Below are 26,835 nucleotides of genomic sequence, written 5' to 3'. Positions count from 1 at the left end.
ACCTGGACTGATGACTCCTTGCTGTCCCCAGTCCACCTGGCCATGCTGTTCAACTGTTCTGCCTGCGGCAATGGAACCCTGACCTGTTTACCTGACATGCTACCTGTCCCAGACCTGCTGTTTTCAACTCTCTAGAGACAGCAGGAGCGGTAGAGATACTCTGAATGATCGGCTATGAAAAGCCAACTGACATTTACTCTTGAGGTGCTGACTTGTTGCACACTCGAAAACCACTGTGATTATTATTATTTGACCCTGCTGGTCATCTAGGAACTTTTGAAAGTCTTGGCTATGTTCTGCTATAATCTCCACCCGGCAGAGGTAATGTCCTCAGATAATCGCATGGTATGCTTTCACTGTAAAGCCTTTTTGAAATCTGACACCGCGGTTGGATTAACCTGTTGAAACTCCCCATCCCGGATCCGGGATCGTGACTAAAGCCTCAGGCTCATTAGCATAACGCAACGTTAACGATTTATGAAAATCGCAAATAAAATGAAAATAATGTGTCTGCTCTCAAGCTTAGCCTTTTCTTAACAACACTGTCATCTCAGATTTTCAAAATATGCTTTTGAACCATAGAAATTGACTAATTTGTGTAAGAGTATGCTAAGCTAGCTTAGCATTTTGAGTAGCATTTAGCACGCAACATTTTCACAAAAACCAGATAACCAAATAAATAAAATCATTTACCTTTGAAGAGCTTCGGATGTTTTCAATGAGGAGACTCTCAGTTACATACCAAATGCTCAGTTTTTCCTGAAAGCGTCTGTGTGTAGGAGAAATCGTTCCGTTTTGTACATCGCATTTGGCTACCGAAACGAACCTAAAATTCAGTCACCTACAACGTCAAACTTTTTCCGAATTAACTCCATAATATCGACCGAAACATGGCAAACGTTGTTTGGAATCAATCCTCAAGGTGTTTTTTCACATATCTCTTCATTGATATATCGTTCGTGGAAGCTTGCATTCTTCTCTAAATTCCATGGAAAAATACTTGCAGCTGACTTTTGCGCACCAATTTCAGCGCAGGACACCGGGCGGACACCTGGTAAATGTGGTCTCTTATGGTCAATCTTCCAATGATATGCCTACAAATACGTCACAATGCTGCAGACACCTTGGGGAAACGACAGAAAGGGCAGACTTACTCCTCTCGCATTCACAGCCATATAAGGAGACAATGGAAAACAGAGCCTCAAAAATCCTGCTCATTTCCTGGATGCTGTCTCATCTTGGTTTTGCCTGAAGCTCACGTTCTAGGGCACGCACAGAAAATATCTTGGTAGTTCTTGACACGTCAGAGTGTTTTCTTTCGAAAGCTATCAATTATATGCATAGTCGAGCATCTTTTTGTGACAAAATATCTTGTTTAAAACGGGAACGTTTTTCATCCAAAAATGATATAGCGCCCCCAGAGTTTCAACAGGTTAACAAGAAGTTCATCTTTAAGCCGATGTATAACACTTGTATGTTTTATGAATTTTTACAAGTATTTCTGTTTTTGAATTTGGCGCTCTGCATTTTGTTGGCCAGGTGGGACGGTAGCGTCCCACACCCGCTAGAGAGGTTAAAGGCACAGTCAACTTAATGTATGTAAACTTCTGATCCACTGGAATTGTGATACATTGAATTATAAATTAAATAATCTGTCTGTAAACAATTGTTGGAAAAATTACTTGTCATGCACAAAGTAGACGTTCTAACTGACTTGCCAAAACTATAGTTTGTTAACAAGACATTTGTGGAGTGGTTGAAAAACAAGTTTTAATGACTTTAATGACTCCAACCTAAGTGTATGTACACTTCTGACTTCAACTGTGTGTGTGTGTATATATATAAAAATTGTTGCATATTGCGTTCATATTTTTGTTCAGTATATATATATATATATATATACTGAACAAAAATGTGACCGCAGTAATGCAACAATTTCAAAGACTTCCCTCAGTTATAGTTCATAGAAGGAAATCAGTCAATTGAAATACATTCATTAGGCCCTAATTTAAGGGTTTTCCATGACTGGGCAGGGACAGCCATGGGTGGGCATAGGCCCACCCACTTGGGAGCCAGCTCCAGCCAATCAGAATAAGTTCATCCCCACAAAAGGGCTTTATTACAGACAGAAATACTCCTCAGTTTCATCAGCTGTCCGTGTGGCTCGTCTCAAATAATCCTGCAATTGAAGAAGCCGGATGTGGAGGCCCTGGGCTGGCTTGGTTACACGTGGTCTGCGGTTCTGAGGCCAGTTGGATGTGCTGCCAACTTCTCTAAAACAACGTTGGAGGAGGCTTATGGTAGAGAAATTAACATTCAATCCTCTGGCAACAGCTCTGGTGGACATTACTGCAGTCAGTATGCCAATTGCACACTCCCTCAGATCTTGAGACATCTGTGTCATTGTGTTGTGTGACAAAACTGCACATTTTAGAGGCCTTTTATTGTCCCCAGTACAAGTTGCACCTGTGTAATGATCATGCTGTTTAATCAGCTTCTTGATATGCCACACCTGTCAGGTGGATGGATTATCTTGGCAAATGAGAAATGCTCACTAAAAGGGATGTAAACCAATTTGTGCACAAAATTTGAGAGAAATAAGCTTTTGGTGCATATGTAACATTTCTGTGATCTTTTATTTCAGCTCATGAAACATGGGACCAACATTTCACATGTTGCGTTTATATATTTTTTCAATGTATATCTATTTTATGAGAAATGCCAATACATGACCAATACATTTTGCCCTGCAACATCATTTTCAAAGTCGACCAATTTTCCAGAAAACAAATCACATGGCAACCCTGACTTTGACACACTGGAATGTAGCATTTCCCCTGCCTGTTGACACACTGGAATGTAGCATTTCCCCTGCCTGTTGACACACTGGAATGTAGCATTTCCCCTGCCTGTTGACACACTGGAATGTAGCATTTCCCCTGCCTGTTGACACACTGGAATGTAGCATTTCCCCTGCCTGTTGACACACTGGAATGTAGCATTTCCCCTGCCTGTTGACACACTGGAATGTAGCATTTCCCCTGCCTGTTGACACACTGGAATGTAGCATTTCCCCTGCCTGTTGACACACTGGAATGTAGCATTTCCCCGAAACAGGGATGATATATTCTTCCTCTCCTGAGCATAATATGCCAGCCTGCCTGTCTAAAAAAACATCACATTACATAACCATATAGAGTTCCCTTTATACTTTCCTCCCAAATACTTTTATATTATTATCCCTTCAGTTTTTACTGTCCCATTTTATAGATAGTCAAGCAGGTAGAAAAGCAGGTCTAAAAAGTATGGTACTGTCATTATCGGCATGTCCTGTTATTATAATCCATAATAGAAATATAAATGCATAGCCTAATAGAAAATAACATCTAAACATATATTTCTGAACTGATCAACTGGGCACTGTGTGTTTGTACTTGAAACTTAGAATTAGGCCATAATTTCATGTTAATTTGCTTGAAACGTTCTTCTGTCTACTGTGCTAAAGTCATAGGCTACTATGTAAGAATGAGTTCATCTCTGCCCCGGGGCAGGAATTTCCCAGCATCACACAGGCTTTTGGCCTTCACACACACAGGCCCAAATTTCAGCCAAAAACAAGGGGGATAAGGGGAGGAGGGTCCCTGCTCCCCTCCAATCACATGATGCTGTGTGCAGGGATGAAAGTTTAACCCAAATCCTGCCTCTCAAGCTCCAAGTCTTTCCCGTGCAGTGGAAACATGACTCTTCCCCACCCTTAGTACCCCATCTTTCATTATGAGTGCTGTTTATGTTGATACAACATGATGATATGTGATTTGTTTTCTCCAGGGGGTGCAGACCTTTGGAACTCAGTGAACAAACCTCTAATGTACATTTGTCACCCAAAAGGATGTAATAGTTGAACCCTGTAGACGAGATGCCATAACAGCAATCAACCCTAATGATCAACACAATCAAAACTGTATTAATCCTAATCAGTGGGAATTACAGAAGTCTTTTTACTGATTATTTCACTGTTTATTTATCTGGAAATTAGAGAAAAATAAGAAAAGTGGCATAAAGAGAGTAAAGAAAGGCAAAAAAAGACCAAAGTGGCAGGCTGTGATTTGATCGTAATTAGAGCTGGCGTCAGTCAGTCGGGAGACCCAGTTTAACCTTTGGAATAACAATGTGTGTGTGTTGTGTCACACATTTACATAAACATGACCTCTTCTCTTTGATTTGCTCTGTAAAACATTATGCAAGCAAACAAAAATAGAAGAATAGAATAGAAGACTAAATCTCAATAATTAGTATTTAGTATTGATTGACACGCCCTGGTCGTATTATATTGTGTTTGTCTTCATTTATTTGGTCAGGCCAGGGTGTGACATGAGTTTATTGTGGTGTGTTTTGTCTTGGGGTTTTGTGGGGTGTTGGGTGTGTGGCTTAGTGGGGTTATCTAGCAAAGTCTATGGCTGTCTGGAGTGGTTCTCAATCAGAGACAGGTGTTTATCGTTGTCTCTGATTGGGAACCATATTTAGACAGCCATATTCTTTGAGTATTTCGTGGGTGATTGTTCCTGTCTCTGTGTTTGTGGTCACCAGATAGGCTGTATAGGTTTTCACGTTCGTTCTTTGTTTTATTTGTTTGTATCCTGGGGTAAAGTTTAGACTTTTTACAGTTACCACACGCAGTACGAGATGCAAGATCCATTACAGCCAACCCAGACAACATTGCAAAATTTTCTCACAATGCCATCGCAATTAAGCAAGAGTGGATTAATCAAATCACATTTTATTTGTCACATACACATTTAGCAGATGTTACTGCAAGTTTAGCAAAATGCTTGTGTTTCTAACTCCAACAGTGCAGTAATATCTAACAAGTAATATCTAACAGTACACACAATCTAAAGTAAAGGAATGGAATTAAGAATATATAAATATTTTGATGAGCAATGTCGGAGCGGCATAGACTAAAATACAGTAGAATATAATATAATACAGTATAAACATATGAGATGAGTAATGTCAAAGCGGCATAGACTAAAATACAGTAGAATAGGATAGAATACAGTATATATAGTGTTGAAGTTTACATACACCTTAGCCAAATACATTTAAACTCAGTTTTTCACAATTACTGACATTTAATCCTAGTAAAAATTCCCTGTTTTAGGTCAGTTAGGATCACCACTTTATTTTAAGAATGTGAAATGTCAGAATAATAGTAGAGAGAATGATTTATTTCAGCTTTCATCACATTCCCAGTGGCTCAGAAGTTTACATACACTCAATTTGTATTTGGTAGCATTGCCTTTAAATTGTTTAATTTGGGTAAAAAAAATTGGGTAGCTTTCCACAAGCTTCCCACAATAAGTTGTGTGAATTTTGGCCCATTCCTCCTGACAGAGCTTGTGTAACTGAGTCAGGTGTGTAGGCCTCCTTGCTCGCACAGACTTTTTCAGTTCTGCCCACAAATGTTCTATAGGATTGAGGTCAGGACTTTGTGATGGCCACTTCAATACCTTGACTTTGTTGTCCTTAAGCCATTTTCCCACAACTTTGGAAGTATGCTTGAGGTCATTGTCCATTTGGAAGACCCATTTGCGATCAAGCTATAACTGATGTCTTGAGATGTTGCTTCAATATATCCACATAATTTTCCTACCTCATGATGCCATCTATTTTGTGAAGTGCACCAGTCCCTCCTGCAGTAAAGCACCCCCACAACATGATACTGCCACCCCCGTGCTTCACGTTTAGGATGGTGTTTTTCGGCTTGCAAGCCACCCCCTTTTTCCACCAAACATAATGATGGTCATTATGGCCAAACAGTTCTATTTTTGTTTCATCAGACCAGAGGACATTTCTCCAAAAAGTATGATCTTTGTCCCCATGTGCAGTTACAAACCGTAGTCTGGCTTTTTCATGGCGGTTTTGGAAGGGTGGCTTCTTCCTTACTGAGCGGCCTTTCAGGTTATGTCGATATAGGACTTGTTTTACTGTGGATATAGATAATTTTGTACCAGTTTCCTCCGGCATCTTCACAAGGTCCTTTGCTGTTGTTCTGGGATTGATTTGCACATTTCGCACCAAAGTACGTTCATCTCTAGGAGACAGAATGCGTCTCCTTCCTGAGCGGTATGACGGCTGCGTGGTCCCATGGTGTTTATAGTTTATAGATTATATTATTGTTTGTACAGACGAATGTGGTACCTTCAGGCGTTTGGAAATTGCTCCCAAGGATGAACCAGACTTGTGGAGGTCTACATTTTTTTCTGAGGTGTTGGCTGATTTCTTTAGATTTTCACATGATGTCAAGAAAAGAGGCACTGAGTTTGAAGGTAGGCCTTGAAATACATACACAGGTACACCTCCAATTGACTCAAATTATGTCAATTAGCCTATCAGAAGCTTCTAAAGCCATGACATCATTTTCTGGAATTTTCCAAGCCGTTTAAAGGCACAGTCAACTTAGTTAATGCAAACATCTGACCCACTGGAATTGTGATACAGTGAATTATAAGTGAAATAATCTGTAAACAATTGTTGGAAAAATTACTTGTGTCATGCACAAAGCAGATGACCTAACGGACTTGCCAAAACTATAGTTTACAAAAAAATTGTGGAGTGGTTGAAAAACAAGTTTCAATGACTCCAACCTAAGTGTATGTGAACTTCCGACTTCAACTGTATGTCTATATTCCATAAATATCTATGACATGGAATGTCTGCGATGTCTGCTAAATTGGCAAATTACCTGCCAGGTGACATAGTAATGAAATAGGAATCACAATCTTACCAATCAAGTTTGAAAGCATATAAATGGAGCTGGCCCTCAGCACAATCACTACCATTTTTTGAACATTGAGGAACATCACAACCATGAACAGCAGCAACATGCTCTTGGAAGAGAAATAAGAAGATGTGTAAAAAATGCGTGTTGGTGGTGGTTTAGGGGAAGATTTAATAGAGGTAGAAGGCAAAGAATAAGAGTCCTTGATGAAATCAGAGCCACAATTGTGGACCATGTCATAAACCAGGATCTTACAATGGAAGAGGCTGGTTGGAGAGTACAGCCTAACGTAAACAGGTCCACAGTGTCATCAATTGTGCAAACATTCCATACAGCAACTATTGTAAAGGTAAATGCAAGTCTGAAAATCACAATGTACCGTAAGATATGTATGAGGAATATACAGTAATACAGCACAATTTGAACACAATATACTATCTGTAACACAAGCTATTGGCGAATTCTACATGTCATATACAGGACTGCACAACGACCTCATGCTGGTGGCAGAGCAGCAGTATTCAACCATCAGCAAAAACAAGACATTTGCAACATGGTCATAGCCAACAATTCCATCAGGCTAAGAGAGATCCAAAATGCAATCATAAACGACAACAATATCTTCGCAAATATCAATTCTGTCAGCATTTCCACAATAGACAGAGTTTTGAAAAAAAAATCGAATGACTTTGAAACAACTCTACAAGGTGCCATTTGAGAGGAATAGTGACAGTGAAGGAGCTGCGGTAGCAGTATGTCCAGGTAAACCATTGGTGTGCATATGGTATATTGTACAGGAGTTTTACTGTACTTCAATTATGCCTGTAGATACCATAAGAACAGAAAACACGTCTACTTTGCTAAACTGTCTGATTCTAGAATAGGCTATGTAAAACTAACTTTATATTTTGATTTGCCAGGCCAACGTGGTGGCAATATTACAATGTGTGCTGCCATTTCTGAGAATGGTGTGAGTACACATATTCCACACATTGGGCCCTATAACCCCCAACTTCTCCTGTCCTTCCTGCGCATGAAAGGGTAACAATGGAGTTCCTTCCACCGTACTCCCCATTCCTGTATCTGATAGAATCGTTTTTTTTTTCAGAATGGAGGTGGAAAGTATATGACTATCGGGGCACAAGATCAGATGTTTCTGTTAGATGCCGTGAATGCTGCTTGTGAGGACATCACAGGCGATCATAGCAGGGGATGGTTGCGCCACGCAAGGAGATTTCTCCCCCGGTGCATCTCAAGGGAAAACATCAGATGTGATGTTGACAAAAATCTCTGGCCAGACCAACAAGAGCGACAGGATGTCCACCAAGAAGATGGGAACTTGTAGTGATATATACTATGAAGAGATAGAATGTATTGTTTTTTTACATAACTACCGCAGCTTTTTTCATTGTTGCGTTTATTTAAAAATAAAATTGCAGGTTGTCATTTTGTGGGAAAAAAATGTGTTCACTATATATATATATATGACTTTATATGTAAGAAATATGTAAAAATGGACATTCTGTTTACATGTAACATACATAACATAACATACGTATTCCCCAAGGTGTCTACAGCATTGTGACGTAGTTTTATGCATTTATGTTGAAGAATAGCCGTCGGTGGCTACATTGCGTAAGTGGTCAACTGATGGCTCCCAGGGTGACTCTCGCGTAAAATACAGAGGTAGCCATGACTCCAATCGGTCCTACTGAGAAACTAATTGTCCCTACGGATATATTATTGAATATATAATTGAAAAACACCTTGAGGATTGATTATAAACAACATTTGCCATGTTTCTGTCGATGTTATGGAGCTATTTTTAGCCGTTTTCGTGACTGCAATTTCCGGGCGATTTCTCAGCCAAACGTGAAGAACAAACGGAGCTATTTTGCCTACATAAATAATATTTGGGGAAAAAATGACCTTTGGCTATCTACCTGGGAGTCTCGTGAGTGAAAACATCTGAAGTTCATCAAAGGTAAACTATTTAATTTGATTGCTTTTCTGATTTTCGTGACAAGGTTGCCTGCTGCTAGCAAGGCATAATGCTATGCTAGGCTATCGATAAACTTACACAAATGCTTGTCTAGCTTTGGCTGTAAAGCATATTTTGAAAATCTGAGATGACAGGGTGATTAACAAAAGGCTAAGCTGTGTTCCAATATATTTCACTTGTGATTTTCATGAATAGGAAGATTTTCTAGGAAGATTTGTGTCTGTTGCATTATGCTAATTAGTGTCAGTCGATGATTACGCTCCCGGATTCAGGATGGGGAGTCACAAGAAGCTTTTAGAGAATGTTAAGACTGTTTCAAAAAATGAGCCAAAGCGATTGAGACAAATTATGAAGTGGTCAGTGATTTCAAGTCTATGTATATAGGGCAGCAGCCTCTAATGTGCCAGTGATGGCTATTTAACAGATAGAGGCTGAAAAACAGCATCTCGGTCCCAGGTTGATGTACCTGTACTGACCTTGCATTCTGGATGATAGCGGGGTGAAGGCCGTGGCTCGGGTGGTTAATGTCCTTGATAAGCTTTCTGGCCTTCCTGTGACATCGGGGGCTGTAGGTGTCCTGGAAGGCATGTAGCTTGCCCCCGGTGATGCGTTGGGCAGACCGCACCACCCTCTGGAGAGCCCTGGGGTTGCGGTTGGTGCAGTTGCCGTAGCAGGCGGTGATACAGCCCGACAGAATGCTCTCAATTGTGCATCTGTAAAAGTTTGTGAGAGGGTTTTAGGGACCAAGCCAAATTTCTTCAGACTCCTGAGGTTGAAGAGGCGCTGTTGTGCCTTCTTCGCCACACTGTCTGTGTGGGTGGACCATTTCAGTTTGTCAGTGATGTGAACGCAGAGCAACTTGAAGCTTTCCACCTTCTCCACTGGAGTCCCGTCGATGTTGATAGGGGGGGGGGGGGATTCTGGCACCACACTCCCAGGGCCCTCACCTCCTCCCTGTAGGCTGTCTCATCATTGTTGGTAATCAGGCCTTATACCGTTGTGTCGTCTGCAAACTTGATGACTGAGTTGGAGGTGTGCGTGGACATGCAGTCATGGGTGAACAGGAAGTACAGGAGAGGTGGCTGAGCACGCATTCTTGTGGGGCCCCAGTGTTGAAGATCAGCGAAGTGGAGGAGTTGTATCTTACCTTCACCACCTGGGGGCAGTCCATCAGGAAGTGCAGGATCCAGTTGCACAGGGCGGGGTTCAGACCCAGGGCCTCGAGCTTAATGATGAGTTTGGAGGGTACTATTTTTTTGTATTTAAACCTTATTTATCTGGACAAGTCAGTTAAAACCTGTTAAGGCTCGGGACAATACTGCCCCCTTTGGATGAATTGTGTGCCCAGAGTAAACTAAAAAAGAAACTGTCAAAAATTGCTAATATATGCATATAATAATTATTATTGAATAGAAAACACTCTAAAGCTTCTAAAACCGTTCTGTTTATTTATGTCTGTATGTAAAGCAGAACTCACAGGGCAGCCATTCTCCCAAACTCTCTCTCTCTCCTAAGAAAGTTGCTCCAACTTTGACGTCATCGCCCCCACCCTTCCCAACCAGCTACGGATCTCGGAATAGTTTCTATTTCTTCAGAGCGCTCTCGTCTTTCAATGAGACGTGGAACGGAGAAAATAGCACGAGCTTTGACTGCTTGGCGGGCAAAATACTGAGGTGTCACGAGTTTTCAGGAGCGCGCTCTGGGAAAAGGGTCTTTTTGTTCCAGCTTGCTTGAGGAGAGTTCGTTATGTTTGATTTAATCGCCAATTGTTTTGTACGTTAATAACATCCTAAAGCTTGATTCTGCACTTAGTTTGACCAGTTTAGTCGACATATAATATGTAATTCTGAAGTTTTGATGCGCAATTTTCGAGATCAGAAGTCCTTTTTGGGGTAATTCCCCTGAAGATGTTAGCATTTGCTAATACATAGACACACCAACAGCAACCAAACGTTATATTAGGTAAGTATAACTCCTTCCACAACATTCTTGTCGAAGAACATCAAAGGTAATGGAATATTTATGTTAGAAAATTGTATTTTTGTCGACTCCAACATAGCAGAGAAATAATGCTAATGTCTGAGCGCCGTCTCAGATTATTGAATAGTGAACGAATTCTGTAACGTTAAAAATAAATGTAACACAGCGTTTGCATTAAGAAGAAGTGTATCTTTCTAAATATATGTAGAACATGTATATTTAGTCAAAGTTTATAATGTTTATTGTTGTTATCTGGCGTTAGCTGCCGGAGCTATTTATAATTTCTCCGGACATTTCTGCTGCATTTTTTGAAAATGGCTCAATGTAAACGGAGATTTATGGATATAAATTGCATATTATTGAAAAAAACATAAATGTACTGTGTAACATGTGCTATTACTGTCATCTGATGAAGATTTTCAAAAGGTTAGTGAATTATTTTTCTTTTAATCCTGCGTTTGTGATTGTGCTATTTTGCATAGCAATGTGGCTACATATTGTATGCTTTCCTAGTGGTGGTTTAACATAAATATGTGCTATGTTTTCGCTGTAAAACATTTTAAAACTCTGACACGCTGGGTAGATGAACAAGGTGTTTATCTTTCATTTAAGGTATTGGACTTGTTAATGTGTGGAGGTTAAATATTTTTAAGAATATTTTTGCTTTCCCTGCGCCACCGTTTGAGCTGAACGGGGGGGGGGGGTGTTCCCAGTTGGGAACATGTAGGCTCATATTAAGAACAAATTCTTATTTACAATGATGGCCTACCCCAGCCAAGCCCCAACCCGGATGGCACTGGGCCAATTGTGCGCCGCCCTATTGGACTCCGAATCGCGGCCAGTTGTGATACAGCCTGGAATCGAACCAGGGTCTGTAGTGACGCCTCTAGCACTGAGATGCAGCCACTTGGAAGCCCACTTGGGAGCCTGAACTATGGGGTTGAATCCTGAGCTATAGTCAATGAACAGCATTCTTACATAGGTATTCCCCTTGTCCAGATGGGATAGGGCACTGTGCAGTGCGATGGCGATTACAGCGATTACATGGATTCACATGGGGTGGTAAGCAAATTGAAGTGGGTCTAGAGTGTCAGGTAGGGTAGAGGTGATATGATCCTAGACTAGTCTCTCAAAGCATTTCATGATGACCTAATTCAGTGCTACAGGGCGATAGTCAATTACTTCAGTTACCTTTGCTTTCTTGGGTACAGGACGAATGGTGGACATCTTGAAGCATGTGGGGACAGCAGACTGAGATAGGGAGAGATTGAATATGTCCGTAAACACTCCAGCCAGCTGGTCTGCGCATGCTCTGTGGATGCGGCTCGGGATGCCGTCTGGGCCGGCAGCCTTGCGAGGTATAACACACTTAAATGTCTTACTCACGTTGGCCACGGAGAAGGAGAGCCCACAGTCCTTGGAAGTGGGCCACTGTGTTATCCTCAAAGCGGGTGAAAAGGTGTTTAGGTTGTCTGGAACCAAGACGTCGATGTCCGTGACTTGGCTGGTTTTCCTTTGTGTTCCGTGATTGTCTGTTGGTTAAATGCGATTGTCAACTATGGTTAAATGCAATGCTTTGCTCTTTCAGTTTTGCGCGAATGCTGCCATCTATCCACAGTGTCTGTTTAGGGTAGGTTTTAATAGCCACAGTGGGTATAACATCTCCTATACACTTCCTGATAAACTCAGTCACTGTATCAGTGTATTCGTCTATTTTGTTCTCGGAGGCTACCCGGAACATATTCCAGTCCACGTGATCAAAACAATCTGGAAGCATGGATTCCGATTGGTCAGACTTGCGTTGAATAGTCCTTAGCACAGATACTTCCTGTTTGAGTTTCTATCTATAGGAAGGGAGGAGCAAAATGGAGTCGTGATCAGATTTGCCGAAGGGAGGGTAGGGGAGAGCCTTGTAGGCATCTCGGAAGTTGGAGAAGCAGTGGTCGAGTGTTTTAGCAGCGCGAGTACTTCAGTGAATGTGTTGATAGAACTTCGGTAACGTTTTCCTCAAATTTGCTTTGTTAAAATCCCCAGCTATAATAAATGCGGCCTCGGGATATGTGGTTTCCAGTTTGCGTAAAGTACACGTGACTATAACTGAACTATAATGTACACGTGACTATAACTGAACAGAATTATCTTGGGAGGTAATACGGTCAGCATTTGATTGTGAGGTATTCTAGGCCGGATGAACAAAAATACTTAAGTTCCTGTATGTTATCACAATCACACCAAGAGTAGTTCATCATGAAACATACACCCCCGCCCTTCTTCCTGGAGATATATTTATTCCTGTCTGCGCAATGAACTGAGAGCCCACCTGACTGAACGGACTCTGACAGTATATCTCGAGAAAGCAATGTTTCCGTGAAACAGTATGTTACAATCCCGGATGTCTCTCTGGAAGGAAATCCTCACCCTGAACTCAACTTTATTTTCAGAGACTGAACATTAGCGAGTAATATACTCGGAAGCGGTGGGTGGTGTGCGCGCCTCCTGAGTCAGATTAAAAGTCCACCTCTTTTCCGCCGGCAGTGTTTTGGAACAGCCTCTGGAATCAGTTCAATTGCCCAGAATTCAAAACGTAAGGCCACTTGCGTAACACAGTTTCTATGATAATATAAGTGAGACACAGTACATGCATGTCTGCATTAAAGGGGCAGTCTATATCCCCATAAAGTGAGATATTGAAACAACATATTTCAAATAGAACCGGTAACTGTATGTTCTATGATAAGATGAGTGAGACATCTCACTGCTTTTCCCTGAAGAGAGACATGCTTGAGTATGACCAGAGGCAGGGCGAGTGGTATCTTACGAAGAGAAGAGGGGCTCACCTCATTCGCCAATCGACCTGTCTGTCTCCAATGGACGCTGTGATTGGCACTTCAGATAAGAGAATCTGCTCGAGCAAATCCCATTACAGTTTTTTCCAACTGCTTACACACAAAATGCTAAACTACACACCAAATATCCAAAACCATAAACTATTTCTCAGCCTTTGACTCAGTTGTCAATTGCATAAAACACTACACACAATTCTCTACCTAAAACACAAAAATCTAACAGGAAGTGACTTGCTTTCCTTTTACAAACACAACCAATCAAAATTCTATACTTATTCACCAGGTCACACACACACTCCTCACATGTGCAAACTAATAGCTTAACTGATCACTAACCAATCAGTGCTGGACCTCCCGGGTGGCGAAGGGTGCTGTACTGCAGCGCCAGCTGTGCCACCAGAGACTCTGGGTTCTCGCCCAGGCTCTGTCGCAACCGGCCGCGACCGGGAGGTCCGTAGGGCGACGCACAATTGGCCCAGCGTTGTCCGGGTTAGGGAGGGCTTGGCTGGTAGGGATATCCTTGACTCATCGTGCACCAGCGACTCCTGAGGTGTGCCGGGCGCAGTGCACGCTAACCAAGGTTGCCAGGTGCACGGTGTTTCCTCCGAACATTGGTGCGGCTGGCTTCCGAGTTGGATGCGCGCTGTGTTAAGAAGCAGTGGGGCTTGGTTGGGTTGTGTATCGGAGGACGCATGACTTTCAACATTCATCTCTCCCGAGCCCGTACGGGAGTTGTAGCGATGAGACAAGATAGTAGCTACTAAAAACAATTGGATACCACAAAATTGGGGAGAAAAAGGGGTAAAAATGTCATTAAAAAACTAAAAAAAACAATCACTGCTTTACTGTAGTACAGGCCTATAAATAGGTCAGATTACCTGTTTTGAACAATGGATGCCAACAATGGACAGAGAGCAAGAGGTGTAGGAGGGAGAGGAAGAGGAAGAAGAGGACGAGGGCAAAGAAGTGAAGGAAGGAGAGCCATCTCTGATGAGATTAGGGCAACACTTGTTGATCATGTGATCAACCACGGTTTGACCATGAGAGAGGCTGGACTTAGAGTCCAGCCAAACTTGAGTCGATTTACAGTGGCGTCCATAATTCGGAGCTTCAGAAATGAGAACAGGTATGCAACTATCTAATGACTATTTTAGCATTACATTAATGTACTGTAAAATACATTGTGAATATTGCATAAACATTTGTAACTCTAAGCCATCCATTTACTGCACTGCATTGAATGAATGAGGTTGGTTATCATGCTGTACTACATTTTTTTGTACATTGTTTACAGCTCCTATGCTGAACACATACTGTGTTTGAATTCTTTACAGAGTGGAAAGGCAAAGACATCATGGAGGACGAGGACACTTGTTTACAGATGTACAAGAGACTGCAATTATAAATATGGTTTTGGCCGGCAATGCAATTAGGATTCGAGAGATAAGAGAGCATATCTTGAATAATGACACCATATTTAACAACATCAATGCTGTAAGCCTGTCGACCATACAACGCATCCTCCAACGGCACCGAGTGACGATGAAACAACTTTACAAGGTGCCATTTGAGAGAAACTCTGACAGTCAAGAATATGCAACATTACTTTGTAGAGGTATTTATGCAACACTACTTCCAGTACTTCAGACATACCATATTTACTCATCTGTATATCCTTTTGTCTGTTACAGAGAGTATTGGAGCTGGATGCCCATGTAATTTGCCATGAATTTATTTATGTGGATGAGATTGGCTTCAACCTCACCAAAACCAGGCGCCGCGTAAGTAATGTAATAGGACAGAGGGCAATTACCAAAGTCCCTGGACAGCGTGGGGGTAATATAACTATGTGTGCTGCCATCACTCAAAACGGGGTCCTCCATCACAATGCCACACTCCGTACAACAACGGCCATATGCTCACTTTTCTGGATGCAATTTACACAATGCTTGTCCCTGATCCAGATCAGGAGCCTGCTAGATTTGTGGTTTTATGGGACAATGTTAGTTTTCACCGGGCTGTTCTGGTCCAAAACTGGTTTGCCACCCATCTTATCAATTCCTGGACTGCCCCCCGGGACCCCACACACACAATTGTGTTCTTTACTGTATTCTAAAGAATGGTTTACTTTTGGTTTACATACTGTATACAACAGTAATGTTTGGCCTAAGAAATATTTTCTGTTTCTACATTGCATTGGTGTTTACAGTGGACTTGTTACCCCTCTTAGCAGATTACTTTCACTGTAGAACATTGTATTGAAATGTAGATATAAGCCTATGAAAGACCAAAGAGCTGTAGATTTAGAACAGTGTTTACATGGTATACCCAAAAATGTACTATTGCGACAGCAGTGTTGGCCATTTGATGCAAATGCTTCATTCTGACATGTGTTTATGGCATTTTGAATGCAGTGTTACATTTGAAGGAGATGTGAGGCATTTTGCATTTTGTGTGTGCAGTTTTGGGAATTGTGTGTAGAGTTTTGAAAAAAAGGAGACCGTTTTGAAAACTTGTGTAAGCAGTTTGAAAAAAACTGTAAGTGAGAAATCTAAACTATATATTTGAAATAGAACCCAGCAAGATATCCTCAGTACTATTGAGGGGAAGATTTTAGTGCTGAACAATATATCTGAGTGACCCGAATGCACAAAGTATTTTGATCCTCATTTGTGTACAGTATGTGTTGTGTGTGTGTGTGGTGTGTGAATGCGTGTGGTGTGTGTTTGTGTGTGTGTGTGGTGTGTGAATGTGTGTGTGTGGTGTTGTGAATGTGTGTGTGTGGTGTTGTGAATATGTGTGTGTGGTGTTGTGAATGTGTGTGTGTGGTGTTGTGAATGTGTGTGTGTGGTGATGTGAATGGTGTTGTGAATGTGTGGTCCAGCTATCTTACATGCAGTTTTCCTTTGGTTCCTACAGAGGGCAACCTCCGACCATTTATCCCAGGGAGCATGGAGCAGGTTGGGAGGGCTTTCATATACCATTGCCTTGCTATCAAACACACTACTCCAGGCAATGTACAGGCCTTGAATTAAATTTCTCAAAGAGCAAACTTTAGCTTATCATCACTTACATGCAAACTAATTTATTGTAGCCCACTTCCCCACTGCAGTGTCCCTGTCTGTGCGTGCATGGTCCAAAAGCTTATGTTAAGCCAATAGAATCAGATTCCCACAACCACAGACATACTATAGGATGGCAGCACTCCTGCCACACATACCTGCATCTCTGGCTGGATACAACTCTTCTCTCGACCCATCTCACCCCGCAGCAACTGTGGACAGAAGACAATAAGGGTGGTAAATAAGTAACAATAAAAAATATATAAAAAAATGTATAAATTCATAATGAACCCAATCTTTTGTTCCTCAGAAAACTGTTAAAACAAATATATGAATGACACGATTGCATGATGGCATGAAATATTTTGAAAATGGCTACATTTTCTGAGCCAGGATATTATAGATTTCGTTGAACCAACTACATTCTTGGATTCAAAATAGACATGGAGGCATTCATGTGAGTCCTGCTGCATGTAACCCATAAAAGCCATCTGTGTTTTTCATCATCACGGTGGCTCTGGGGTATGTTAGCCTAGCATAGGAGCAGGTGCCAGGGTTCCACTGACCTACTGTACATTCAACATGTTTATGAATACAGGACAGATATGGTAATTGTATCCCCCCCCAGCTGTTCATTCCCTTGGGAAGGGGGAACCTTTAACCTTAACTTTTATTTATTTTATTTTACTTTTTACCAATTTGCATCCCCAATTTCGTGGTCTCCAATTGGTAGTTACAGTCTTGTCTCATTGCTGCAACTCCTGTACAGAATCGGGAGAGGTGAAGGCCGTGAGCCATGCGTCCTCCAAAACACGAACCACCCAAGATGAACTGCTTCTTCACGCAATGCCCGCTTAACCCGGAAGCCAGCTACACCAATGTGTCGGAGAAAACACTGTACACCTGGTGACCGTGTCAGCATGCATGCGCCTAGCCCGCCAAAGGAGACACTAGAGCGCGATGGGACAAGGACATCCCTGCCGGCCAAACCCTCCCCTAACCCGGACGACACTGGACCAATTGTGTGGCGCCCCATGGGTCTCCCGTTCGCGGCTGGCTGCGACAGAGCCTTGACTCAAACCAGGATCTCTAGTGGCACAGCTAGCAACTGCGATGCAGAGCCTTACATGCTGACCAGACCGGACACGTCGCGTGCGCGAGCGTCGCAAAATACAAGGGCTAAAATAGGAGTCATTCCTATTTCTGACGCAGATCGCGCGGCAAGTCCTACCTTTCCCATCTCCTCATTGGTTTATAGAAGCAGGTACCCGTGTGCCATCTCCTCATTGATTATAACCACGTGGGTGAATGAAAGACGAACTGTTTTGCCGGTAGTCGTGGTAATACAATGAAAGTTTAGATGCGATCGCCATATAAATTAAACGATGAAAAGGCCTGGAAGGAGGAGAGATGACTAAAAACGATTCGGTTGGCCGTTTTATGTGTGGATTAATTGTCGGAGTAGAGGTCCTTGTGCATTTCAAGTAAAATAACAACTCAATGTTTATATCCCAGGACAAATTAGCTAGCAACAGCAAGCTAGCTAAATCGGACAAATTAACGTTAGCTAGCAAGTGCAAGCTAACTAGCTAAATTACCACAAATGTTCAATGCTTTTCGACCTGTCCCCAAATTAATGTCATTGGTTCAGAGTTTGTTTTGATATTTTAACCTGCGTGTCGTGATTGCGTGTGGTGTGGGGGGGGGGTGCACGGTAGTGCACGTGCACAGCCGGTTTGGGTTCCGTGTTAGACCACTGCGCCACTCAGGAGTACTTTAACCTTTTCACACGTACCAACGAACGGGTGTGATCATTCTACAGTGGTCCCTGGAGCGTACGATCAAACCGGTTTGATTAGAACGCTTATTTAGAACGACCAGTTTCGATTGACAAAACAATCAGCATTTGAGCTAGCCACGCCTTTTTTCACCGAAACGTTTTGCACAAACACAGTCCTTACAAAGTTAATGTCCTGAATGTGACCAGTTTATTTTTGGATGCAATGTTCAGTCTTTCACAGAAGTAGCTACAGCATAACACAATCATCCAATCCAGAAAATGTAAGCTATATTGGTCCTAACGCTAACTGAGGAAATATTGACGTAACACAAGCGGTCATATTTAGATAACTCTCGGATGATAGAAACCACAATATGAATCAGCTAATAGCAAATACTATTTATAATTCATCACATCATGGGTCAGCTCAATATTGATTGAAATATAATTGAGTAAAACACTTTCTAGATATTGAAAGTAATCCGATGATGGGTAGTTTGTGCGCACCACCATGTTTGTTTTTAGCGTCAACCAAATATAACAAGAGGAGAGAAGATGAGTTTGGTCTGTTTGCAGTATGCATGTTGAAGGGGGGGGAATTAATGAATGAAAGATGAGTGAACCATTCCTTCACCTCATTATAACATCTTCGGTCTGACAGACGTTTATGTGACACACAGAAGGCATTGTATTATGTCAACAAACATGGTGTGACACCTTGCTGGCAAATAGCTTAGCATTAGCTCATTATAATCAGTACAACCTTCAAAAAAGTATTTTACACATATCATAGGTGTCCATTACAATCTATGCAATAGTCGGAATGATTTATTTGTCACCAGAACTTGAAAACGTGAATAAAAGTGTAAATACATTATGCTCCATACATACATACATACATACATACATACATACATACATACATACATACATACATACATCCATGCTAGGTAAAGCTCCGCCTTATCTCAGTTCACTGGTCACGATGGCAACACCCATCCGTAGCACGCGCTCCAGCAGGTGTATCTCACTGATCATCCCTAAAGCCAACACCTCATTTGGGCGCATTCTGTTCCAGTACTCTGCTGCCTGTGACTGGAACGAATTGCAAAAATCCCTGGAGACTTTTATCTCCCTCACCAACTTCAAACATCTGCTATCTGAGCAGCTAACCGATCGCTGCAGCTGTACATAGTCTATTGGTAAATAGCCCACCCATTTTCACCTACCTCATCCCCATACTGTTTTTATTTATTTACTTTTATGCTCTTTTGCACACCAATATCTGTACCTGTACATGACCATCTGATCATTTATCACTCCAGTGTTAACCTGCAAAATTGTAATTATTCGCCTACCTCCTCATGCCTTTTGCACACAATGTATATAGACTCCCCTTTTTTTCTACTGTGTTATTGACTTGTTAATTGTTTACTCCATCTGTAACTCTGTGTTGTCTGTTCACACTGCTATGCTTTATCTTGGCCAGGTCGCAGTTGCAAATGAGAACTTGTTCTCAACTAGCCTACCTGGTTAAATAAAGGTGAAATAAAAAAAATAAAAAATAAAAACATACAGACATACATACATACATACATACATACATACATACATACATACATACATACATACATACATACATACAGTTGAAATCGGAAGTTTACAAACACTTAGGTTGAAGCCATTAAAATGCGTTTTTCAAGTCAGTTAGGACATCTACTTTGTGCATGACAGTTGACTGTGCCTTTAAACAGCTTGGAAAATTCCAGAAAATGATGTCATGGCTTTAGAAGCTTCTGATAGGCTAATTGACATCACTTGAGTCAATTGGAGGTGTATCTGTGGATGTATTTCAAGGCCTACCTTCAAACTCAGTGCCTCTTTGCTTGACATCATGGGAAAATCAAAATAAATCCGCCAAGACCTCAGAAAAAAATTTGTAGACCACAAGTCTGGTTCATCATTAGGAGCAATTGCCAAATGCCTGAAGGTGCCACGTTCATCAAACAATAGTACAGTCATGGCCAGAAGTTGAGTCTGCTGCCTCAGTTCGTATGATGGCAATTTGCATATACTCCAGAATGTTATGAAGAGTGATCAGATGAATTGCAATTATTTCCAAAGTCCCTCTTTGCATGCAAATGAACTGAATCTCCAAAAAACATTTCCACTGCATTTCAGCCCTGCCATAAAAGGACCAGCTGACTTAATGTCAGTGATTCTCTTGTTAACACAGGTGTGGGTGTTGACGAGGACAAGGCTGGAGATCACTCTTTCATGCTGATTGAGTTCAAATAACAGACTGGAAGCTTCAAAAGGAGGGTGGTGCTTGGAATCATTGTTCTTTCTCTGTCAAACATGGTTACCTGCAAGGAAACACGTGTCATCATCATTGCTTTGCACAAAAGGGCTTCACGGGCAATCAACCATTTATCGGATCATCAAGAACTTCAAGGAGAGCGGTTCAATTGTTGTGAGGAAGGCTTCAGGGAGCCCAAGAAAGTCCAGCAAGCGCCAGGACCGTCGTCTAAAGTTGATTCAGCTGAGGTACAGTGTTTGCTCAGGAATGGCAGCAGGCAGGTGTGAGTGCATCTGCAAGCACAGTGAGGCATAGACTTTTGGAGGATGGCCTGGTGTCAAGAAGGGCAGCAAAGAAGCCACTTCTCTTCAGGAAAAACATCAGGGACAGACTGATATTCTGCAAAAGGTACAGGGATAGGACTGCTGAGGACTGGGGTAAAGTCATTTTCTCTGATGAATCCCCTTTCCGATTGTTTGGGTTATCTGGAAAAAAGCTTGTCCGGAGAAGACAAGTTGAGCGCTACAGTCCTGTGTCATGCCAACAGTAAAGCATCCTGAGACCATTCATGTGTGGGGTTGCTTCTCAGCCAAGGGAGTGGGCTCACTCACAATTTTGCCTATGAACACAGCCACGAATAAAGAATGGTACCAACACATCCTCCGAGAGCAACTTCTCCCAACCATCCAGGAACAGTTTGGTGACAAACAATGCCTTTTCCAACATGATGGAGCACCTTGCCATAAGGCAAAAGTTATAACTAAGTGGCTCTGGGAACAATACATCAATATTTTGGGTCCATGGCCAGGAAACTCCCCAGACCTTAATCCCATTGAGAACTTGTGGTCAATCCTCAAGAGACGGGTGGACAAAAAAACAATTCTGACAAACTCCAAGCATTGATTATGCAAGAATGGGGTGCCATCAGTCAGGATGTGGCCCAGAAGTTAATTGACAGCATGCCAGGGCTTGACGGGTCCTGTGTGGCTCAGTCGGTAGAGCATGGCGCTTGCAACGCCAAGCGTCGTGGGTTCGATTCCCGCTAGGGCCACCCATATGTAAAAGTAGTGGCCCCAGCCGACTTGTAAGTCGCGTTGGACAAAAGCGTCTGCTAAATGGGATATATTATTATATTATTATTATTAGGGCGGATTGCAGAGGTCTTGAAAAAGAATGGTCAACACTGCAAATATTGACTCTTTGCATCAACTTCATGCAATTGTCAATAAAAGCCATTGACACTTATGAAATGCTTGTAATTATACTTCAGTATTCCATAGTAACATCTGACAAAAAATATCTAAAGACACTGAAGCAGCAAACTTTGTGGAAATTAATATTTGTGTCATTCTCAACTTTTGGCCACGACTGTACGCAAGTATAAACACCATGGGACCAAGCAGCTGTCATACCGCTCAGGAAGGAGATGTGTTCTGTCTCCTAGAGATGAACGTACTTTGGTGCGAAAAGTGCAAATCAATCCCAGAACAACAGCAAAGGACATTGTGAAGATGCTGGAGGAAACAGGTACAAAAGTATCTAAATCCACAGTAAAAACTAGTTCTATATCGACATAACCTGAAAAGCCGCTCAGCAAGAAAGAAGCCACTGCTCCAAAACTGGCATAAAGAAGCCAGACTATGGTTTGCAACTGCACATGGGGACAAAGATCATACTTTTTGGAAAAAAATGTCCTCTGGTCTGATGAAACAAAAATAGAATTGATTGGCCATAATGACCATCGTTATGTTCGGAGGAAAAAGGGGGAGGCTTGCAAGCCAAAGAACACCATCCCAACCATGAAGTACGGGGGTGGCAGCATCATGTTGTGGGGGTGCTTTGCTGCAGGAGGGACTGTTGCACTTCACAAAATAGATGGCATCATGAGGAAAGAAAATTATGTGGATATAATGAAGCAACATCTCAAGAGATCAGTCAGGAAGTTATAGCGTGGTCTTTAATGAGTCTTCCAAATGGACAATGACTCCAAGCATACTTGCAAAGTTGTGTCAAAATGGCTTAAGGACAACAAAGTCAGGAGGAATGGGCCAAAATTCACCCAACTTATTGTGTGAAGCTTGTGGAAGGCTACCCGAAACGTTTGGCCCATGATAAACCATTTAAAGGCAATGGTACCAAATACTAATTGAGTGTATGTAAACTTCTGACCCACTGTGAATGTGATAAATAAAAGCTGAAATAAATCATTCTCTCTACTATTATTCTGACATTTCACATTCTTAAAATAAAGTGGTGATCCTAACTGACCTAATACATGGAATTCTTACTAGGACTAAATGTCAGGAATTGTGAAAAACTGAGTTTAAATCTACTTGGCTAAGGTGTACATAAATACTGTGGCAGATGGCAGGGAGAGATGAGGGGAGTGGTGATTGAAGGGAGATATCTTGCAGCCCGCTGGCTCCACCCCAAGCTTTATATGGACTTCCTGCCCCAACTAGGCAAGCCTGTGATTCATTAAGGCATGGAGTGCTTGGGGATAAAAGAGGAAGCGGGCTGCACAAATGAGAAGAGGACTAAGAGGAAAATGTGTGTTATGGAGAGTGTGAGAAGAGAGAGAATTATCTGTGTGATTACCGTTGTGATCTGGACTGTCTGATTACCCCCACTGTGTACTGAACCGGTTTGGTTGAGGACCTGCATTTTAGGACTACCCATGAAGAACGGAATGGACAATAAGAACGGATTACTGGTTGCTGAATTCCCCCCTTTCCCACAGTGTGGATATCTCCCTAATAAATTCCCCATTTGTATTCTAGTTGTGCTTTGTGTGTTTGGTTATTGAACTTGGTGACGTGGAAACCACAACCCCTTGAGCCTGCTACATGTGATGGAGAATGCGGGCAAAGCAAACCAAGCTCAATAACTAAACAGACTGGTGGAGGCGAACATAGTGCAGCAGGCTATGCATTGGGTGCTGCTGGAGGACCAGCGTCAACAGACTGCTCTCCTGCGAGCTAAACTCAGCCAGCTGACAGCCGCCCAGGCCGGCGTGGCTGCAGGCGCAGCAGTCTCTTGTCCCAAACCCAGTTAGTTTATACTGATGCTGACAGAGGCTGACAACATCAAGGCTTACCTCCAAGCCTTCGAGAGGACGGAGGCTAGGGAGAAATGGCCCCATGAGCAATGGGCCAGAATGCTAGCACCTTTCCTGTCAGGCGTGTCAGTTCGACGCCTACCCCATGCCCCGAAATGATGAACTAATCGAACGGCTAGGAACCGTACGATTTATCAGCATGCTCGACTTGACGGGTTATTGGTGCCCTTTGGGGGACAAAAGACACGGGAAAAAACTGCTTTCGCCACCCCTGACAGGCTGTTCCACTACAAGAAGCTGTCCTTTTTGAGTTGCACGGGGCCCTGGCCATCTTCCAGAGGTTGATGGACCGGATTCTCCGTCCCCATCGTGAGTACGTGGCGTCTTACTTCGGTGATGATGTGATCCATGGGAGCGAGGCAGGCCTTATAGGGGGCGGGGCTAACAGCTAACCCAAGGAAATGTCGGCTCTGCCTGTGGGAGGCTGAGTACCTGGGGTACACGATCGTGAGGGGATGTGTCAAACCCCAGGTGAAGAAAGTGGAGGCAATCCGGGACTGGCCCCGCCCCCTCACCTAGAAGCAGGTGTGCACGTTTGTGGGGTTGACTAGTTACTACCGCAGATTTATTCTCCACTTTGCCTCCCTAGTCAGTCCCCTAGCAGATCTGACCAGGAGCAGTCTACCCGTCCAGGTGACGTGGACCGAGGTGAAAGAGAAAGCCTTCCAGGACCTAAAGGGAGCACTGTTCTGGACTCATGCTGGTGACCCCGGACTTTTCCAAACCACTGGTGGTACAGACCGATGCTTCCGAAATGGGTGGGTGCCGTCCTATCACAGCTCCAAGAAGGTGAGCAACACCCAGTCGGAAGCAAGACATTAGTCGGAAGCTGTTGCCGCAGGAACAAAGATATTCCACTGTGGAGAAAGAATGGGCGCTGGAGACGCTGAAATATTACTTATTGGGACGGCACTTCTCCCTCGTAAATGGACCATGCACCACTGGTTTGGATGTCACGGAATAAGGACAGTAACGCCCGGGTGACCCGCTGGTTCCTATCCTTACAACTCTTTGATTTCTCTGTCGTCCACAGATCAGGTGCAGCCCATGGAAATGCAGACGCCCTCTCCAGGAGGAATGCTCTAGGGAGCTGGACCACCCCTCCCTTCCTGTAGGAGATGAGGGTGGAGGGTGTGTGGCAGAAGGCAGGGAGAGGTGATGGGAGTGGCGATTTGAAGGGAGATATCTTGTAGCACGTTGGCTCCACCCCCGAGCCTTATATGGACTTCCTGCCCCAACGAGGCAAGCCTGTGGATCATTAAGCCATGGAGTGCTTGGGGGTAAAAGAGGAAGCGGGCTGCACACGTCTGCATACTTGATCTGCTGCTTGGGCTCTCCTCGAAGAGAGAAGTTTGTCCGGCTCAGTACAGCCTCAAACAAATTGTCCGCAGCGCTGAAATGAGCTCCTTCTATGCGACTTAATGAGGATGAGGAGCACACCTCAATTCAAACTGTTTTTAGAAAATACAACTTGTTAGAAAATCATTTGAAATTGACAAGTTGAAACATAGCCCATTGATAATTAACAGGCCGCGTGTGTTAACTGCCCTGTTGCGTAATAATCACATTTTGGAACCGTGAATGCATTCTGACGTGCATTAAAAAAAACTCATGCTGGGGCGACCGAACTCACGTATGAAAAGGTTATGTGAACTGTGAGAGAAAGAGGCTGAGGGGTTGTATATACGATACCGATGTTATATACTGTAATTTGCTATGTAAAAAAAAACTGGACTTTCATTTACCTCTGCATCCCTGTCTTTCTTCTGGAGGGAAGTCATGAGGTCGTGAACTCTGACCTCCAGCTCTCCGACCCGGTGGCTCAGCAACCTCCTCTCCTCAGTCAGGTCCTCTATTACTCTGAGGGAGAGCGAGGGAGGGCAAGAAAGTGAGAGAGGCAGAGAGAATGACAGCAGCAAGATTTGTGACCTGTTGCCACAAAAGGGCAAACAGTGAAGCACAAACAAAGTAAATACAAGCCATATTTATATATATATTTTTTCCTTTTGTACTTCAACTATTTGCACATTGTTACTACGCTGTACATAGCCATAATATAACATTTGAAATGTCTCTATTCTTTTAAAACTTTTGTGAGTGTCATGTTTACTGTTCCTTTCTGATTCTTTATTTCAATTTTCTTTAACTATTTCACTTGCATTTGGCAATGTAAACATATGTTTCCTATGCCAATAAAGCCGTTTGATTTGAATTGAGAGAGCGAGAGGGAGAGAGAGAGGAAAGTATAGGCTTGACTGAATTTAACCACTAAAACTGTGATAAACAAGGCTTGTACGTTTTATAACAGTTGGGCTGAAGTTCCTAATGAAACAAGCTCTGAAACACCTCTTGGACTGATATCTGTGACCCCATACCACTCTTTCAGTATAGGACAGCATGTACGTAGGGCACGACTCCGGCACCGTTTCTCTGTCAATTTTATCAGTGTGATTCTCTGCCTCTGACCCTATTACGGGGGCTGAGTCACTGGCTTGCTCGTTCTCTTCCCTCCTTCCTGTTCTCGGGCTCCTGCGGTGAGAAGATCTTCGTGGGCTACACTCGGCCTTGTCTCAGGATAGTAAATTAGTGGCTTGTTGATATCCGTTTAGTGGTGTGGGGGCTGTGCTTTGCCAAAGCGGGTGGGGTTATATCCTGCTTTTTTGTCCCTGTCCGGGAGTAACTTCCGATCCCCCCTGTCTCAGTCTCCTGTATCTATGCTGCAATACTCTATGTGCCGGGGAGCTAAGGTCAGTCTGTATCTGGTGTAATTCTCCTGTCTTATCTGGTGTCCTGTGTGATCTTAGATATGCTCCCTCTAATTCTCCCATCTCTCTGTCTCTCTCCCTCCCAGAGGACCTGAGTCCTAGGACCATGTCTCAGGACTACCTGGCCTGACGACCCCTGGCTGTCCCCACCCGAGTCCCCCTGGTCGTGCTGCAGACCCAGTTTCTGCTGTTCTGCCTGCGG

The 26,835-nt window shown here is 42.9% G+C and overlaps 1 protein-coding gene across 7 annotated transcripts in view; it reads right to left on the bottom strand.

The window, feature by feature from the left end:
• The window catches only part of LOC135556156 (myomegalin-like), a 130,139-nt gene that overhangs the window by 47,521 nt on the left and 55,783 nt on the right, over positions 1-26,835 (bottom strand). For all 7 annotated transcript variants that reach the window (XM_064989127.1, XM_064989124.1, XM_064989122.1 and 4 more), the window contains 2 exons: positions 25,614-25,728; positions 16,830-16,883 (listed from right to left, as the gene is read on the bottom strand). In XM_064989127.1, coding sequence (XP_064845199.1) covers positions 16,830-16,883; positions 25,614-25,728 — 169 coding nt within the window. The remainder of the gene's footprint in view (positions 1-16,829; positions 16,884-25,613; positions 25,729-26,835) is intronic.

This window comes from Oncorhynchus masou, chromosome 15, assembly GCF_036934945.1.
Source record: "Oncorhynchus masou masou isolate Uvic2021 chromosome 15, UVic_Omas_1.1, whole genome shotgun sequence".
Classification (NCBI taxonomy): domain Eukaryota; kingdom Metazoa; phylum Chordata; class Actinopteri; order Salmoniformes; family Salmonidae; genus Oncorhynchus; species Oncorhynchus masou.
Note: the sequence above shows the minus strand (reverse complement) of the source record. Positions and strands in the feature narration are given on the sequence as shown.